Consider the following 20,522-nt stretch of genomic DNA (forward strand, 5'->3'; position numbering starts at 1 on the left):
ATTTTAAAAAAGGGAAGTGACAAAGAGAGCTAAAGGTTGAGAGATACTGGGTTGAGAGAGTCAAAGATAAAAGTCATGGTGTGGGGGAGGATATCTGAAATCCTTAGAGATGACAAAATCTACCTACTTTCTTTCTTGATTCCCTAAGAAGCCACCCCCATCATTACCACACATACTTTGCTCTTCTGAGAGGGATAGTCATGGTAAGAAGCCAAATTCTAGAGAGTAAAGCAAATAATCCTCATGTTCTCTCCTCTTCCATCCCAATTAAGCTTATTTTGTGCTCTCTCTGCCCTTGGCAGAGTTCAATTTGACAAGTTCCCCTCTTGTCAGTACTGACAGTATTTACTGTCTACAGACTTCAGCTGGTGTTCCCAAGGTGCCGTCTTGAACTGCACACCAGGTTCTTTTACAGACCTGTGTTCTCAAACACTGGACACAGCTTTGGGCAGGCCACCTGAGGCTCTGTTACCAAGCAGCATGCTACATGCTATAAAACACTGCTCAGACTTAGACTCGAAGTTCCTTGGGGCAGAAATCCTATCGTTCATTCCTGCAGCACCGATCAAGGACCCAACATGTGCTTGGAGATTAACTGATCAGTACACGGTATCCGGAAAACCCAGAGCTCACCACAGTCTAGTTCATAATAAATACCCAGAGACACCTTCTTTTGCTTGACACATTTTCCCCCCATTTCGGGATGCCTAATTTTGCTACTGGCTTATACAAAGAATCACTTCACCCTACTCAAAATAGGAGGTTCCACAGATCTCTCTCCAGAACATCCAGATTCTAGAACACCCTAACTGTATCCAGGCTAAGGTTTTACCCTGACAACACAGCAGACTAGAATATGTGGGAAACCCTCCTATTTACAAACACTGAAAATGCTGGATAAGTTTCAGTCTATTAAACGTTCTTCAGACATTCTGTTTAACTCCTAAGAAATCAGAGAAATTCTGAGGAGCCAAAAATGAGGAGGGCGCTAAAACCAGAAAAGGAAGTGGCATTCATGTCAGGGGCTGCTCGGAGGACATCTGCCAATGTCAGGAGCCTAGAACTGGGGAAGGAGGAGGCAAAGTTTCCAGCCAGCACCAAATGGAATACCAGAACCGAGATGTCTGCCTACAACTGGGGCCGTTGTATGGATAGGTACACTCAGTAAAAAGCAAAGCAGGGAAAAGGCCAATCCACTGGCAAAGAAAGCCTACCTGGAAACCTGTCTGCCTCAGGTTCAGCTCAGGATGAAAAATGTGGGCTCTGGGTCTGCCCTCACACAGCTTCAGACTTTGAATTTATACTACCTGCAAGGCCAAAAATCCCCATGCCTAATAATTAAAGTATTTTCAGGTTGGTAACATGTCTCCTGGTACCTGAGTTTTCTCAGGAGGAAGACCCTCTCAACCCAGGCCCCTTAGGAAACCTACAAATCAAGATCAGCCAAATATGAGCTCATAATAACAATAAAAAAAAATCCCCAATACAGAAAGAAACAAATCATAGATGAGGTAGAAAACAAACAGAACAATTAGACTTCCAAGGATATCAGATATCTATTAGATAAAACAAAAATGCATGCTGAAAATGTTTACAGAAATAGAAGAGGGTGAGGGATCAAAAGCAGCAAAGTAGCCTTGGGAAAAACAAAACAAATAGAATTTCTAGAAATCAAAAAGGCAATGGATGAGCTAAACAACTAATGAGAGTCCAAGAGAATTCTGTGAACCGAAGACAGATTTGAAGGCATCACTCAGAATGCAACACGGAGAGGCAGAGATGGGAGGTGTGAGCGAGCGGTGCACAGCACAGAGGAGGGACAAGCTGGTCCAACGTACACCCACCTGAGTTCCAGACGGAAAGAACAGACAGGACGAGGGAGACAAAGACTCTGACAATGGCTCCGAATGTTCTACAACTGGAATTGAGGAAGCACGAGAAATCCCAAAGGGGAAAAATAAAAGTACATGCACACCTACAGACATCAGAGAGAAACCACAGAAAAGTAAGGAAAAGATCTTCAAAGTAGACAAAAGCAGAGAAAGAGTCCCGAGAGCAATGGCCGTTAGACTGACAGCCAAGTGCCCAGTGGAGTCAAAACCAATAATCTCTTCAAAGGGATGAGAGAAAAGAACTGTCAGCCTACAATTAGAAAGGACCAGAAAAACTACCTCAGACTGAAGTGAAATAGAGAGATTTTTGGGATAAAAACACAGAGAACTCCTGTGCCTGAGAGACCCTCACTAAAGGAACTTCTAAAGAATATACTCTTGGAAGATGGAAAATCATTCCAGAAAAAAGGCCTGAGATGCTGGAAGGAACAGTGAGCCAAGATTCAGGTAAATGTGCTTAAAAGTACGCAAATACTGACTATCTACAACAACAATGCCGATTTGGGGTTACGTAGGTAGAACAGACCGAGTCCAGTCCTTATTCCAAACAGGGCAATGCACCACGACCACAAAGATGCCAGCAGCCCAGGGGACCCTCCAGCAGTACGGTCTGCAGTGGACAGATATTTCCTGCAGACCTGTGCCGTGTTTGGCACATAGGAGGGACTCAGTACGTATCTGATGAAAGAATGAGTAAGTGCTACACATCTCTGCCTGTATCTATCGATCACAGGCCAACGGCACACCGGCCTACAGTAGAGATCTGCTCCACGCATACAGATGAACACATTAAGTCAATTTGCTTTTGCACTCATGGCACCGTATTTATCTGTTTCAGAAGTGGGAGGTACAGTTTCATTCTGTACAGATCTTGAAGTGCAAGACTAGTAATGCCCATTAAAAAAAAAAAAGATACAAAAGAAAAAGGCTTCTCCTTCTTTGGGGTAGAATTTACTCATATGAACGACCCAAGCTGCTCTTCTGACCCAACATAAATATGACCCGCAAAAATGTGGTTAAAAATTTCCCTACAAAAAAATGCAGGGTCTGCATATTCATGCTCACATACAAAGCTAAGTGAACAGCCTCTATAAATTCACAGATGAGCTAAGATTTAAAAAAACGATGAGAAAGACAGACAATTGGGGAGGGAGGGGGAACCTAGTGAGAAAAGAGTAAATCATACACAAAACAGCCAATAAAAAAATAAAAAAGCAGTTAATATACATGAATAATGGATGTCTGATTTAAAAGCAGTTTACTCCGATATGATGTAATTTTTGACAATCAGCCAGAGAGACTATTTTGTAAGTCCTTGCCAGAGAGAAGTCCGAGCAGGAGGCTTGGTAACACGGCGTGTCGGTGAACGTGTGCGCAATGGCTCTCCCCACCATCCCAAAGGTGACTTTCTGTTGGCAAACAGAAACTTGCCTCCCAGGTGCACTTAGCGGCAGCGACCAGCAAGACGCAAGGCTTGAAGAAACAGAGCCCCGACACGAGCGCAGATCCCTGAAGTGTGGCACCCCCGCCACAGTCTCCATGACATGCTGCTGGCACAGGCCACACTCAAATGCAGCACAAAGGGAGCAGCAGCCTGGGCTGCTTTCATGTTTAAGTTTTAATTGGAGTGACAAGCCCACAAGGCCAAGATATTTCAGGGATGGGACGGTGTTGCTGAGTGTCGCCAGGCGCTGGGTAGGCAAGGCCCGTGTGCGCTCCCCACCAGCACGTGCCAACGCACCTGCAACCCCCGCTGTTCCAGGACTGGACTCTGCCTGGGAAGGCGCTGCCAATCACCGCGGTCCGTGCCAAACGTGGGGGCTTTGTGGTGTGGGCAGATGTCTACAAAGGACCAGAGCGAGGCCAAACCAACACCTATTGTGACCTAAACCTGAAAAGAACCCAGACAGCAAGAGCACGCTCGGGTGAAAATGCAGGCAGACGTAATCCCAATTCCTCTCCCGCTCTCTCAACCCTACATCCAGAGATGCTGGAAATAATAAAGGCCGGCAGGTCTGCTCTGTGGAGCGAGGCGAATAGGGCTCTCTGCTTTGCTGCAGGGCTCTCTCTAGACCATCTCTGTCCTCGGGCTAGAATAAGGAACAGAGGTGTGACCACAAAGAACCCGTGAAGGGGTACCTAAAACCAAGAGGAAGTGTTCCTCATCAGAGCGCTCAGCCCAACGAAGAGATTATACTTATTATGCAAACGCAGCACCGAAAGCTGAAAATCCTCCCATCCCCCTGGTAGGCTCCCAACATGCCTCATGGTAACAAAGAGCACAGCGGGTCTCAAAGTGCTTCACCAACAGTAACCACAGGTAACTGCTCACTGCTGCCACGAGAAAGTTCATCCATTGCTTTCATACAGGGAGGCAAACGGAGGCTGCAGACTATGTGACGGTGTCTGCAAGCCTGCAGACTTAACACCGGACCTGACGCGCAGGCTGTCACGCTGGCTGGGCTCTTGGCTCCCATTTGACAAGGCTGGTGACTTTGAGCTTGGCCCCAGGTTAGACCGGACAAAGGCTTAGAAGAGGACAGAGTACGGCTAAAATCAGACCACGGACACACAGAAGAGCTGACAGGGGAGAGCGAACAAATGCACTGAATAGTCAGGGCCTTTGGTGTCGGGCAGATGGTCCACCCTGCAGCTGTGGTTCACGACTGTACCCACACACACATATACATGAACTCAGACATGCTTTTACAGAAAGAACACTACAAATAGTAGCTCTTAATAATCCTGATATTCCTTCACATAAGTCCTTTCAGAATATTCCATGTGATTCTCATACCAAGTGGAAGACAAGTACTACTGCCTACATTTTATGCACGAAGAAGCAGAGGTGTAATAGCTTGCCCCAATTACATAGGTGACAAGAGTCGCCAAGGACACAGCAGGCAGAGCCCAGCCAGTCCCATCCCTATGTCAGTGTCTGCCACCATATCACAATGCCTTTCTGGTTTCCAAGAAAATGGTTCTTAATAATGGCTGATGTTTATAGTGTTTTCTTAGGTGCAAAAGACTACCATGATGCAGTCTCTCACCTGCTCCCCACAATCCCATATGGTGGGGGGCACATGAATCTACTCACTGTGCACATGAGGAAACGGGAGGTGTGGAGAGGCCGAAGCAGCACTGACACAGTGATGAGGTTTTGCAACCAGGATTCAAACCTGGGTGGCTGGCCTCCAAGCCCATGCTCTTTAAACCTCTACCCCACGGTGCGCAGAGTGTGGCCCCAGGACGAGGAGCATCACAGCACCTGCCAGATATGCAGATTCTCAGGCCCACCCCAGACCCCCTGACTCAGAAACCTTGGGGCTAGGGTCCAGAGATCCACATTTTTCTATGTCCCTTGGCATTGGAGAACCCTCACTATACCAATACTGCCTCCCAAGCCAAAAATGAGTCTCCACCATGACAGAAGTATTGCTCAGCTATAAATGCTCACTTCCTGCCTCCCAGTTAATGCTAATCTGGTTAGGAAGAGTCCTGGGCAGTAACAGTACCAAAAGGTGAGGTTTAGACCGTGTACCACACAAGTCAGAGAAGAAGGGTATTCACTGAGAGCCAGCGAGTCAGTAGGCTCCTTCTGGTAAGCGGGACCCTGGACAGACCTTTCCTGAAAGGACATGGAGAGACAGGAGGGAAAGAGGGAATGTTTCCACTAGTTAGTAATAGACATGTCATATTGTGGACTGAGTCAGCCTGGCTGGAGGAAGGGACTCATTCTGGAGTTGTGGGATGGAGAACAGGAATTTGACTGCCACAGGTCTCAAGAGCCAGGCTGAAGGCCGGCACCAGGGCCTTGCCCACAGTCCTCAGCATGGAGCCACTGCTCTGGTAAAGCCAGACGGGACCATGAGGAGGTATGCTGACAGGTGGCATAAGAGTGCAGAGGTGGGGCAAGAGCAGGGACCAGTGGGGGGGGGGGCTGGGGAACAATTATTTTCATGTCATTTTTGTGAACATAAAACAAGAGTTCACACCCCAGGGTAACACTGCAATGTGGCCGCCCAGGGGAGTAGATGGAGCCTGAACCAGAGGTCCTAACCTAGAAAGATCCAAAGGATCTGGGTATTGAATTTGGTCCAGGTCCAGTCAGTCGGTCCTGTATCTGGAGCAGGAGAGGTGAGCAAGGGCTGGGGCCCAGGTCCCAGAAGACCCTCTTTCTGCATGCCCCACAGTTCAGATTGCCGGCCTCTTTTTTGTTTTTGTTTTTTTGTTTTGAAACAAACCATTATCATCTTACAATCCTGTAGATTGGAAACTTACTCTGGACCTCACTGGCTAACACCCAGGTGTCAGCTATGCTCCCTGCTGAAGACTAGGGAAGAATCCGTTTCCTTGCCTTGTCCAGCTTCTGGAAGCTGCCCACATTCCCTGGCTCTTAGATCCCTTCCCTCCGTCTCCAAGCCGTCGACAGGGCATCAGGAGTTTCTCACATGGCACCACCCTGGCCTCCTCTCCCGCCTCCCTCTTCTACTTTGAAGGACCCTTGCGATCACATGGGGCTCACCCAGATAATCCAGGACAATCTCCCTATTTTAAGGTCAGGGGATTGGCAACTTTACTTCCTTCTACACCCTTCATTCCCCTTGGTCACGTAACCTAACCTATTCACCGGTTCCAGTGACTGTGGACATTTGGTGAGGGGCACTCTGTTGGATTCCTGGCCTCACTGTGACACACTGTAAACCTCATTACTCATCTCAAATTCCTTAATCTGGAATATGATCGCTCAAACTTGGACTGAGCTGGAGTTTTCCTTTACCCTACAAATTAATAACACACGGAGAGGATGCTTAAAAGAGTAACTTTGTGTCCATTAGGACTCATCTGCAACTCAATAATTTATAATTATTAACCCACTCGAACGTGATGCCTCATCAAAACTGGAGTGCTGAGTAAATGAATTATATTCCATCTATGTATTGAATAAAAAGCAAAGTTCTCTAACATAATATTTTGTCTAAGCTGCTACGTGTATTTGAAAACAATAAAATGTCTCAAATACCCTGAAATTCCATTCACACAGGTCATTTTCGGTGTGCTTTCTTCCTCCTGCTCTCTGCCAAATTACCCATGTGTTTCAACTGTCTGGACGTCTATATACCGGAGCATGCAGCCGATTCTATAGTGTTACTCTTTTTACTTCTAGAGCAAAGACAAACATTTCCCATAGCCCCCCCCCCCCCTTGATTTTTATCAACTGAAAAACAAGCTAATTTTTAACCCTAACAAAACCTACTTGCTGCTTGGGCCATATTGGTTCCAAGACTCATCTGTCACAAAGAAACCAAAGCCATAACTATTTGTGAGGTGACACAAACAGAAAGGTCAACTCTGAGTTCACACTCTTCCATGGGTATGGAATGGTAAACCAGGATGGAAATTCCACATAAATAATCAAAAAAGCCATTAGAAAAATTAGTCCCTATTAACAGGCCATCTGTAGATCTTCTTTGGATAGGTGAAGGGGATTAAGAGATACAAACTTCCAGTTATAAATAAGTGATGGGAATGAAAAGTACAGCACAGGGAATATAGTCAGTCACACTGTAATAACACTGTATGGTGACAGATGGTGACTACACTTACCATGGTGAGCGTAGCACAACGTATAGGACAGTCAAATCACTATGTTAGACGTCTGAAACTAATACAACATTGTATGTCAGCAATACTTTGATTAAAAAAGAGAGGGAAAAATAGGCTCTAAATAAAATCCTAAGCTAATTTAAGAGGCAAAAGAGAAGAAAAGCAATGATCATCATATACTTCAGTGTAATCGTCTTGTAATCTTGCTCAGAGCTTCAAGAATACGGGTCCATGTTTTTAAAAAATTAGAAAATGACACAAATGTCATTGGTATACAAAAATCATGGAAATGTGAGTGAAGACAAAAGATGTTTAAGACACAGTGCCAGCCCTCTCCAGTAAGGCTTCTCATGTCAGAGACTTTGACACAAAGTGACTCAGCATTCACATTAACTTACACCATTAGTTGTGCAAGAAGCTAAATTGACCCATCCCTTCCCTATTCTAAATGTATTCTTCCAAAACAATTCTCGGGAAAATGAATCTTGTGAAGCACCACAGACTGCTATCCCTACAAGCATGGCTTTAGCCCTGCCCCACACTAGTCCCTGTGTTCCAGCCGGCCTGCATCACACCAGTGCTGCTTCTCCCCACCCCCACCCCCAACTTCCTCCCCTCCAGGACTGCTGCCTCTGCCTGGGCTTGCCCCCTGCCCAGGCTTTCCTGATGAACTCCAACTTGACCTAAAGCTAGGGGGCGGGGAGGTGAAGGAGGAACCTTACAAGTGCTGAGCACCAGCCTTGTGCAAAGCACATGACCGGCCTTTCCCAGGTCCTCTCCCTTTCCAAATGGGGAGCCTGAGGCACGCAAGTAACCCACCTAAGGTTTATCTGACTCCAGAACCTACTTGACTGGAGCTGAAAATACTTTCTCCTATATCTCCTTCCTCTGACTTTGTCACTCCCTCTCAGGAGTGGTTCAGGACCGCCAGAGGCCCTACGGCCCTCTCAGCTTCCATAAGCAGCAGCGGTATTCCAAGAAATGCTTTTTGCAGAGTCACCCACTGTGACCACCGGCATATCAGAGATGGTGGGGTCCTGAAAGGTCCCTAAAGTCAGAGTTTCCATGCACTGCCCTGAGAAACCCTAGAGTCATGGAGGTGCTTCAGGGTTTCCACAGCATGTGAGAATTTATTATTATTCATGAACAATACAGAACGATTATCTCGCCTCCTGATACCATTTTAGTGCTAAAAGGCGTACAAAATGCATTTGAATGTTCCATCATCACTTATTTACCTGTATAACTTTTCATTGCTCTGAAGTTCAGCACCTTCAGTAAGAAGGCCTCCACATGGCCTCAGGTCCATCTTGATGGGGAGAAAACCACTTTGGTGTTGCTAAGTTGCTGGTAAGGCCCATAAGGTAGTAAGCCCCACACAGGGGTTGCGTTTATCTCCATTTCCAATTCTGATCAGAAATTTGGCACACGGGGATGTCTGGGGGGCTCTGTCAGTTAAGTGTCCAACTCTTGGTTTCGGCCCAGGTCATGATCTCAGGGTTGTGAAAGTGAGCCCTGCATCGGTTCCGTGCTCAGCAGGGAGTCTGCTTAAGAATCTCTCTCCCACTCCTTCTGCCCCCCCACTTGTGTGCTCTCTCAAATATTCTTTTTTTAAAGATTTTATTTATTTATTTGACAGAGAGACAGAGAGAGAGAGAGAGTATAAGCAAGGGGATCAGCAGGCAGAGGGAGAAGCAGACTCCTCACTGAGCAGGGAGCCCAACATGGGGCTCAATCCCAAGACTCTGGGATCACGACCCGAGCCGAAGGCAGATGATTAACCACTAAGCCACCTGGGTGCTCCAATAAATAAATCTTAAAAAAAAAAAAAAGTATATAGCATGTGTTCAATAAGGAGTCACTAACAATGGCAGCAACCTCAGCAGCAAAAACGGATCTTTTTCATAGTCCACATCACTCAGTAACCCAAGAAAACTGGTCTCTAAGAGCTATTTTCCTAAATTTCTCCAAGAACAAAGAATATATAAAATTTTAAAGGTTTACGGGGAGAGTAAAAAGGAAATTAGCCGTTTACTTTGTGAACTTTCAATTTTAAATTAGTCATCCTGCTTGTAAAATCCAAGTTTGTGTGTTCTGGAATAGAACCTTGAGCAAAAGATGGAGTTCATATTCTGGTGTAGGTATGGGGGAGGCGGCAAACTCACAGGTGCTGCGTTTCTGATTCCAAAGGCTCTCTCTGACTGATATTTCAACTCGTGACGAGCGCAAGCCACCAATCCAGAGTCCTTTCACGTTCATGTATAGGGAGTGATTATCATAGGAGACGTTAGCAATTATTTTCCAGCGTGATGTAAGCTGAGGCAGCAGCGCCAAGCAAGCGTCCTTGTCAAACACATTCCAGCCTTCTGGATTACTTCACTCACATCTCCCTGATTAGGATGCATGCCGCGTGCTGCTTAATACAATCTGCCATCGAATGCCAAGTACTTCAGAACTAAATTAGGAAATATGTCCAAATACATAGAATGATGCTGAGAGCCCTAAGTGGGTCTCTCCTCTTTCCTTTATGAGGCATGAGACTTATCGTCAACATAATGCTCTTAAATGAGGCAATTCTATCTTCTAACCCTCTACCTCTGAGAGCAAAATTTAATTCAAGCAGCAAAAGAATTAATAAAGATAATACGGTATCATAAATACCATTTTCATGGATGAAGTGTTTTTGACAGATTCAGGAAATGTGAGACATAAAAACACATTTTAGAGGGTTGGTCACAGAGCTGACACTGATCTCCGCACTGCGGCACAGTGCAGGTGGGAGTAACTGCAATTACATTTGCTTTCCCTCACCAGCACATGCCACTCAACAGCGGCCACTACTCAGGTCATTTATGCCACTGAAGTCCAGAGCCCAAGAAGGCAATATCAAAACTCTGGAACCTGTAAGCCTGGGGATCCCTGAACACAGGCAAACCAAGGGGCACCAGAGCTCTCTCTCTCTGATCCTTCCTACCTGAGCTGGAAACAGCTGAACCACCTGCTGTATTTGCAAGCCTTTTCTTTCTTTCTTTTTTTTTTTTTTTAAGATTTTATTTATTTATTTGACAGAGATAGAGACAGCCAGCGAGAGAGGGAACACAAGCAGGGGGAGTGGGAGAGGAAGAAGCAGGCTCATAGCGGAGGAGCCCGATGTGGGGCTCGATCCCGGAACGCCGGGATCACGCCCTGAGCCGAAGGCAGACGCTTAACCGCTGTGCCACCCAGGCACCCCTGCAAGCCTTTTCTTAAGACTAAATACATTTCTTTTCTTTTTTGAGAGAGAGAGGGAGAGAGAAAACATGCGTCCACACATGAGGTGGGGGAGGGAGAGAGAGAATCATAAGTAGGCTCTATGCCCAGCACGGAGACTGACACGGGGCTTGATCTCACGACCCTGATTCATGACCTGAGCAGAAATCAAGAGTCGGACGCTTAACCGTCTGAGCCACCCAGGTGCCCCGAGATTAAATACATTTGTGCTATATCCTTGGTTTCATTTCCTTAGGAGACTATGTGTATTAAAAGGGCTAGGTTCTGACAAGTGCTGGTTTGCTGAAGTCTGTGTGGAATGGCGTTGTAATGCTCCAGTGCCAGGAACACAACTGGTGTCTTGTAACTCTGCACCGAACACATGTCCGGCTGGCTGGCTAGAAGTATGAACGGATGGATTCGAAACCGTTATTACTCAATGCTCAGATAGCTGTGGTGCCTATAAAATGCTAACGTGATCATCATATGATGCAAGGATATTCTCCAACTAAACACACAGAACACCTCTGGACCACTTCTACAGGTTAGGGAAATTTTGGTTGCTGACTCAAATTCTGTATCAACGTTTGGACTTTACTGTCTGCTTTGATCACAGTTCATCAATAACGGATTATAACTAAACCCCAGTTCTGTATCAGTACAAACGAAGATAAACCAAACTCTCTGTTCTCATAAAGCCTTCATCTGAATCCTAAATACACAGGCCAGAGGCACAGACACAAACCCCCACGTGTACATAGCTGCAGGCAAACTCTCCTGCTAATAGTCTCACACCAACCTAATAAAACGCGCTGGGCCACATGCTGCCGGGCCAAAGCGGATATGGCCAAAACATGGTATTCACAAGCACAGTGACACTGAGCACCGCACATGAGACTGTTTGGGAATTATGATATTACATTATAGGATAGCAGGATGATACTAAAATCTTATAGAGCCACCCACGACATGGCTTAATTCGCCCAGAAACGTTACAGGACAATTACATTTCCTTAAAATGCAGGTTTTTCCTCAAACAAGCACAGAATCCACTGAACACGATCAGATGGAAAGTGGTGCCTCCTCAAAACCGAGGAAAGTTTCATAGATAGAGCTTGGCCTCCCTCACGTTCCAGTGGGTGGCATTCATGTTGGAGAAACATCTCAATGCAAAGTTATCACTGCACTACTAATAACAACCAGACATCCACCCACGAAAGTGTGGGAGGGTTTGGAGCTGCACTCACAAAATATCTGGATGACTAATGGTACTGTCAGATTCAAAGAGATCGTGAAACACATTCTTGTAGCAAATTAACTTCCACTCCTCCTTTTAAAACACCAATGAAAAATACCAGGGAACGACTTACTTGAGGGAGTATAAACTTTTAAAAGTGAATTTTCATAAAATCAGTGGATTAATCACCTGATTCTAATAATTAATGCTTTTAATTGGGTTGAAACCCAAGAGACATCCAAAACAGCACTTCTCTGCGTCAATATCTAAAGGATGCACCCAGCCTAATTTTGTGCTGACCTATCCCTTTACTGGTTTCTCAAATACATCCACTCAGGTAAGTCAAAGAGAAAGAAGACCAGCCTATGAAAAATTTATTAAAATAGGACAAATATAAGTCAGGCTAGCGTTAAGTACAACTATCACCTCACTACACTGAGAACTTGAGACATAAAGGAGATAACCAAAACTTGAAAGTATGATGGATGAAAACTTAGAAAGCAAACAGTTTCTCTTCTCTCAACAAATGAGCTCACTGGGGACCAGAAAAGGTTTTCTCAAAGCCCAAGAAAGGAAACCGCCTTAGGAAACCAACTGCTCTCCCCTCCCCCACCTTCCAGGAAGGCACAACACAGGACTTAAATCATCCTAAATCTATCTTTCCAGTTAAGCTGTGCTGAATGCGCTCCCACAAAACAGGTCAACTAGAGCACAAAGGGGGTCCATTGTCACAGCGAGGATGCAAAAAGCCTCATGTATTTTTGACTGCTTTATGCATCTTCCTGAACGAAGAACAGGTCACTGCAATCCACAATGCTTCAATTCTTTGCTCACTTACTAAGTCGCAAAACCAGTGAACACCATCAGGAATGAGATTTGATCTTAGAGAGCACTATACGTAGGGGAAACCAATGTAAAAATCACAACCAGAAGCCAGACTTAAACTGTGAGTGGAAGAAATAAACAGGAAGCGCAATCATGGTAACGCTCCCAGGCCAGGCACTATGCTTTAAGCTTTACAGACAGATTTTCATCGAACCCTACAATTTTATGAAGTAGGTATTATTTGCAACTCCCTTTTACCAGTGAGGAAACTGAGGCATGAAAGGGTTGAGCAACCTGCTTAAGGTCACACAGGGCCGTAGGTTACTACTGAGTTGGGAGTGAAATTCGGGCTGTGTGCATTCAGAGCCTGGCTCTTCTCCAGGTTACAATGCTGCTCTGTGGAAGAGGGCCTCCTTCCTGAAGGAGAAGCGTGTTGTCAGAGGAGCCACTGGCTCAGGAAGTTCCTTTCCAAGGACTGCACCCACTGCCAGCAGGGTCAAAAGCAGGCAAATTGGAGAAAAACGAAACAAAACTTGATCCCTTTCTCCACTGATTCCAGTGGAAAAGAAAGAGATAAATCAGCTTTAAGACTAAGTACTTGGCCTATAGTCACGATAGTACAATGCGAGGTAGTGATAAAATGTTGTCATCGTGGAATTTCAATTAAAAACATGTCTCCTTAATTCTGACTCAAAGATTATCAGAAGGCACTTTTATGCACTATTGGTGAGAAAATAAATTTTGCTGCAACCCTTTAAGAGGGCCATTTGGCAATGTCCATCACCATCTTAAGTGCACATACCCTCTGACCAAGCAACATAACTGCTAGGAATTTATCCTAGAGATCTACTACACAAGGACTTTCAGAAGTTGCAATGCACACTGCAGCATGGTCTGTAAGAGCCCAAACAGTGAAAGTGACCTAACTGCCCACCAGTGAGGGGCCTGGATAAACAGACTATAGGTCGTAAGCATATAGGGGAATCCTAGTGAGAAGAAGCACGGTACATGCTGACAGGGAGTGCTCTCCAAGGTATATTACTGAATAAAAATGTTGAGTACAGAATAGTATGTATACTATGATCTCATTTCTACAAAGATAGGGTTTTTAGTGTATAAATGTTAACTATAACTACATTAAATTTTTCTAGATGGGTACCTAAAAAACGTTTAATAGTTTCTTCTGCAGAGTAGGGCTGGGGGAAGGGAGGAGAAAGGAAACAATTACGTTTCATTTTATATCCTTTGGAAGTGTTTGAGGTTTCTTTTTTTTTTTTTACCATTCTGAATACACCTTAAAAATATATCAGAGAGCTTTAATGTTTTAATTGCCTTCTAAAAAATAAAAATCGATATTCCTTTTTGTTCCTTATACATCTTACTATTTTTGTACCTTGTTTCCTTCGTATACCCATCCTAGGCTCTTCACACCGAAAGCAGCCTGGCTGGCTGAGACATCCAGACACGTGACCGGCTGGCCGTAGACATAATGGAGGGTTCTGGCAGAGTCTTCAGCTTTTAGCAGGTATACCAGATCTCCAGCCGTGGCCACTGCCACAGGGTACCTTCCAGTATCCGGAACTATTTCAAGGTAGTCCACCTGCGAAAGGATAAGAGTTATGTAGTCCATCAGGTCTCACCTACAGTTCATCCTGACTTGGCCAAAAATACACAATTCCTCCTAAACGTCACTAAGACCAGCAACCTAACAGAAAAAGATGGGCAAAGGTCACAGTTCACGGGAAATGAGAACATAGTTCTTATACTAATAAAAAGTTGCTCTTTGTAAAAGAAACATGATATATTCCTGATAGGAGAAATATGAACTAAAAATTTACTGAGATACCATTTTCACCAGTCATGTCTGCAAAGATCAATTAGCCTGATAGGACACTGGTCTGGAAGTGGAGGGGGGACACCCATATTTGCAGATCCCACTTATGGTTGGTGGGATGTAATCTGGTCCAACCTCTCTAGAGGGACATCTGGCAATACAATCACAAAGTCAAATGCACATATGCTCTGAACCAGCAAGTCGGCCCTAGGAATTTACTTACAAGTAAACTCACACACATGCAAAACAACTGTGTACAAGGTTATCTACTGTAGCACTATGCCGTCTTAGCTAAAAACTAGAAACACCTAAACACGGCTTACCAAGGGACTAGTTAACAGTACATCTAGGCATTGGAATACTATGTAGCCACAGAAAAAAGCATGAAGCATTCTTTATAAACTGATACAGATGGAATCATCTCCAAGATACATCTGGGGGGAAAAAAGCAAGGAGGCAAGGTAACAGGATTCACAGTGTACTACTGTGTGTGAAGGGGGGCCAGAGGGACCACGGGACGTATGTGGCTTATGCAAGTATAAATCTGCTAACGGTGGCTGCCTTCAAAAAGGGAACAGAGTTCTTTGATGGGGTGGAAGAGAGATTTCTCCCTGTAAACCTTACTGTATCTTTTAAATTCTGAACCATGAGGGTATAATAACTCTTCAGAAAATGAAGTTTTTTTTTTTTGCAAGAAACTGAACAAAATCCACTCAATTCCAAATTAGCACCATTCACATTTTAACATTTGTGCGAATACCAAAAATGTGTTGCTAAAAGGCTAAAAGTACCTGAGGTGTCTGTCGTCTGCTGGCTCTGATGTCGTCGAGGGGAGAAAGGCTCCCACGGTACTCGACTGCATTACTGCAACCACTTTCTCTAATCTGCACAGGAATGAGGAGCTCCCTTCAGGAATAATTTGCTTTTCTATGTCCCTAAGTGGCACATGTCTCTCAAGCACAGTTTACACCAGGTTTTCACCTCGAGTAAACTCAGAGTACAAAAGCAGAAGGTGTGCCACGCTGTGCAATTATGAAAACCACTGTGTAAAAGGACAGCACTGCCCCGACAATAAGCCAGATGAGTTCATAAGCCTGCATCCCGAGGACTGTCCAGAAGAGCTTGAGAGAGAGTAAACATCCGGGTGACTCTGCTAATCCTCCGGCCCAAGAGTGTGAGTGGTGGCCCCACATCCCCAGCCAAGAACTCATCACAAAGGACAGACGTTCTAGGCCAGTTGTACCAACCGGGGAACACTGCCATTGTGATTCAGGGAGCCTACCTGGGGAAGACAAAAACGGCCTGGCTCTCACGGGCCAGGAGGTGCCTTTTTCAGTGACAGCACATTCTGCGGCAACCCCTCATCCAGGATGAGAAATAACACATAAAAAGCATAGTAACACATGTCTCCAGCACTGGTTGCCTGCTTCCTCTCTCCCCTATCCTAAAATTCATTTCTTTTTTTCTATAACCAACATCCTCAGTCTGGCCATTTAATTTCACTTTACTGTTGGATTTTTGACAGACCAAGAGGCTCAGATTGACTGTGGCTGTGCCATTTGCCAGGAGCTGTAAACTACTTCAAAAAGCGTCCAGTCTGTGCCAGCATGCCACCTTATTGCCAAGGCAGGATTTACACTTTACAGAGGAACTCACATCTCAAGTAGTTGTCTGAATTCATAGAATTATTGCTTGTCTAGAATGTTTTTTAGGCAGAGACCAAATAATAAGCACTATGGTAGTTTTGAGAACAAACAGAAAGTTGGTACTTCCACATTTTTCTAATAAAACTCCAAGAGGAGCGTCAGGCAGTTTGGGGGAACCACCACCCACACTGCAGAAATTGCTCACTAAAGAAACAAGAAGCTTATGAAGTGGTGACGCCATGGCTTTTTAGTTACTCAAGCCTAACAAGATTTCCACCAGGGGGAAAAAGGGGGAAGAACAGGATCTGTTCCAGGTCAGACCACCAATTCATTATTCAATATTGGCTTTTCTCTTTGCTCTCCCACTAGTGCCAAAATCAGGTTTGTTTAAATTAAATCCAACTTTAGCACAGATTTGAGCTCTTACCACAAAATCCTCTCCCGCCATATAAACATGGAGGCTCACGTGCAACTGGACTTGGAGATCGGCTCTACGTGAAGAGCTCTTAAGGTTGGCTGAGCTGCACGCATGACATCCTGGAACACCGCTACCCAATTAACACTGACTTAAATTTATTTTCACTCAGGAGTTACTCTTAATTCCAGGTGAGAAAATCTTAGGTGGAAGAAAGTGCAGGATGGAAATCTTCCTTCCCATATGGACTAAGACAGTACCACTGAATTCATTTTCACTTATATGATAGGCCAGAAACTGAGCTCAGATTTCCAGGGGTGAATGTCCTATTAACATGAAGGAAGCTGAGGACCCCAGTGACAAGAAACCCTTGCCTTGAAGTCAGCCCTGAGGTCTTAAGCGTAGCTTCTTCGCGCTGAGATCTGGGGCAGGTCAATCCACTGCTCTAAGCCTCTGTTGGTTTTTTGGTAAATGCGGAAAAGACTACTACCTATTTTGCAAGGCTGCTGTGAGATTTAGAAGTGGAAGGCCCGCGGGAAGCCCCGAATGAATGGGAGCTGCCCATATGATTACGATCTATATTACACCCGGAGATTCCAAGAATGGAGAATACAGTGACCAGATTAAAAAGCTTACCAGTTTCTGAACTTCAAATTCGGCAGTGATTTGCCAATACCCCTCCTCATTGGGGCGCAACATCACAACATCAAAAGCAGAAGCTGTGGCCACAGTTGCGTCTTCCTGGCTGAGGGCTAGTGCCTGTATTCTTGCGTCATGCTCAAAACGGTGGACAGGATACTTTCCAGTCCTTAGATCCCAAATATTAAGAAATCCTATGTAGAAAAAAACAACGCAGATAACAATTGTAAATTCACTTAAAACACACAATTTTATTTTATTTTTATTTTTAAGATTTTATTTATTTGACAGAGACAGCCAGTCAGAGGGAACACAAGCAGGGGGAGTGGGAGAGGAAGAAGTAGGCTCCCAGCAGAGCAGGGAGCCCGACGTGGGGCTTGATCCCAGGACTCTGGGATCATGCCCTGAGCCGAAGGCAGACACTTAATGACTGAGCCACCCAGGCGCCCCTACAACACACAATTTTAAAAACAATTGTGTACTATAAGGAAAACTAAAAGGTAAATGATAAGTTTGCCAATTCCTTAATAAAGAGCTTCTAAGATTCAATAAGAAAAAAGAGCAATTAAGAAGTGAGCAAAGGACATAAGCAAGCTGGTCATAGAAAAAAGAAATACGACTGATATGTAAACATAAGAAAAATGCAAAAATTCACTCAAAATTAGAAAAATACAAATAAAAATGATAATAGATTACTTTTCATCAATCAAATTGACAAAGATAGAAAATTTCATCAAACATTTTGTTGTTGAGGATATGGGGAAATAGGCTCTATCTTAAATTGTTGCTAGGGATGGAAACTAATTCACCCAACTTTGGAGGCAATTTGATAATGTTTACCAAATTACAAATGTATATATGACAGTCACTGTAATGTTTTTAATTATGCCAAAAGATTAGAAGCTATCTGGATGACCACCAGAGTTTGGAATTTAAATAAAATGAGTAGTTAAACAAGACCGAGTCTGCCTTATATATAAGCTATATGAAATGGTCAACAAAATGTATTACTAAGTGAAAAGGACAGAATAGTGGTATAGTATGCTCTACTACTTTCGTGTTTTACAAAATTTACACACACACACATTTATGTAGACTATCCTTGTGTATGGAAGGATACACAAGAAACTTTATTAATGTTTGGCCCTGAAAGAAAGAAACAAAAAAGAAGAGACAAGCATAGGAGGGCATTTTACTGTGTATCATTTGTATATTCTTTTTTTTTAAGATTTTATTTATTTATTTGACAGAGAGAAAGACAGCCAGTGGGAGAGGGAACACAGGCAAGGGGAGTGGGAGAGGAAGAAGCAGGCTTCCCAGTGGAGGAGCCTGAAGCAGGGCTCGATCCCAGGACTCCGGGACCACGCCCTGAGCCGAAGGCAGACACCCAACGACTGAGCCACCCAGGTGCCCCTATCATTTGTATATTCTGAAGATTTTCCCCAAAATTATTTTTACCAAAAATATAATTTTTAGAAAGCGTTTTTATGAGAGACTTAAAAAGAAAGGGAGGACATATATCAATCGCTGAATTTTTTTAAAAGATTTATTTTTTACTTATTTGACAGAGAGAACACAAGCAGGGGGAGCGGCAGGCAGAGGGAGAGGCAGAAGCAGGCTCCCTGAGGAGGAGGGAGCCCAACGTGGGGCTCGATCCCAGGAGCCTGGGATCATGACTTGAGCCAAAGGCAGATGCTTAACCAACTGAGCCACACAGGCACCCCTATCATATGGAACTCTAAATTCATTCTCCTAATTGTCCATTCGCACAACAAATATTTCCCAGTTTTATTGGTACAACTAACATATAACACTGTATCAGTTCAAGTTGTACAACAATGATTTGATATATGCATATATTGTGAAATGATCAAAGTTTAGTTAACATCTGTTACCTTGCATAGTTAACAAATTTCTCTTCCCTTATGAGAACTTTTAAAATCTACTCTCGGCAACTTTCAAATATACATACAGTATTAATGATAGTCATCTTATTGTATATTAGATCCCCAGAGCTTATTTATCTTATTAACTGGAAGTTTGTATACCTTTTGACCACCTTTACCCATCTTCTTACCTCTACCCCAGGAATCACAAATCTGTTCTGAGTTTGTGGGGGGGGGGGTTTGTTTTTGTTTTTTTTAGATTCCACACGAGTGAGATGATACGGTATTTGTTTTTCCTCTGACTTATTTCACTTAGCATAATGATAATGTCCTCAGGGTTCACCCATATTGTTGCAAATGGCAGGATTTCCTTCTTTTTATGGCCAAATAGTATTCCATTGTATATGAATACCAAATTTTCTTTATCCATCTGTCAACAGACATTTAGGTTGTTCCCATGTCTCTGCTATCGTGAATAACTCTGCAGTGAACATGGGGGTATAGATAGCTCTTTGGGATAGTGATTTCATTTCCTTTGGATAAATACCCAGAAGTGGAATAGTGGAATTACTGGCTCATCTGGTAGTTCTATATTTTTTTGAGGAACCTGTATGTTCTTTTCCACAGTGGCTGCACCAATTTCCATTCCCACCAGCAGTGCATCAGGGATCCTTTCTCTCCACATTCTCACCAGCATTTGTCATCATGTTTTTGATGACAGCCGTTCTAACAGGCGTGAGACATCGTGCAATTACTGCGCATGTTATAGACAGGGCACTGCTCTAGATGCTAGCCAGATCTGAAAACAGCCATTAACCTACACTCTACGAGGTTCTTGTATTTCATCCTTCCGCACACCACCCTCTTCCAGCCACAGGGAGCAGGGGCGCTCTCTTTTGCATTGTTATAAAACATGAGCTTAGCTATCTGACCTTGTTAAAAACCTTGATTTCCCACTTATATACCCTTCTCTCCAGCTCCCTGAATACTGCTACCCAGATGAATTCCTCTTAACACACACTGGCCACGTCTCCACTTTCCTCAAATGGTCTAGAGTAGTGTTATCCAAGTGTGGTCCCCAGGCCAGTAGCAGCAGCGGTAGCTGCGGCATCACCTGGGGGCTTGTTAGAAATGCAGTTTGGGGGCGCCTGGGTGGCTCAGTCGGTTAAGCGTCTGCCTTTGGCTCAGGTCATGGTCCCAGGGTCCTGGGATCGAGTCCCACATCGGGCTCCTTGCCCGGCAGGGAGTCTGCTTCTCCCTCTGCCTCTGCCCTTCCTCCCTCCTCGTGCTTT

The 20,522-nt window shown here is 44.4% G+C and overlaps 1 protein-coding gene across 1 annotated transcript in view; it reads right to left on the minus strand.

The window, feature by feature from the left end:
• Positions 1–20,522, minus strand: part of FBXW8 (F-box and WD repeat domain containing 8) — a 116,376-nt gene that overhangs the window by 21,096 nt on the left and 74,758 nt on the right. The window contains exons 6-7 of the mRNA XM_040619883.1: positions 17,342–17,538; positions 14,204–14,410 (exon numbers count right to left, since the gene is read on the minus strand). Of these exons, the coding sequence (XP_040475817.1) occupies positions 14,204–14,410; positions 17,342–17,538 (404 nt within the window). The remainder of the gene's footprint in view (positions 1–14,203; positions 14,411–17,341; positions 17,539–20,522) is intronic.

This window comes from Ursus maritimus, unplaced genomic scaffold, assembly GCF_017311325.1.
Source record: "Ursus maritimus isolate PB19 unplaced genomic scaffold, ASM1731132v1 scaffold_33, whole genome shotgun sequence".
NCBI classification, from domain to species: domain Eukaryota; kingdom Metazoa; phylum Chordata; class Mammalia; order Carnivora; family Ursidae; genus Ursus; species Ursus maritimus.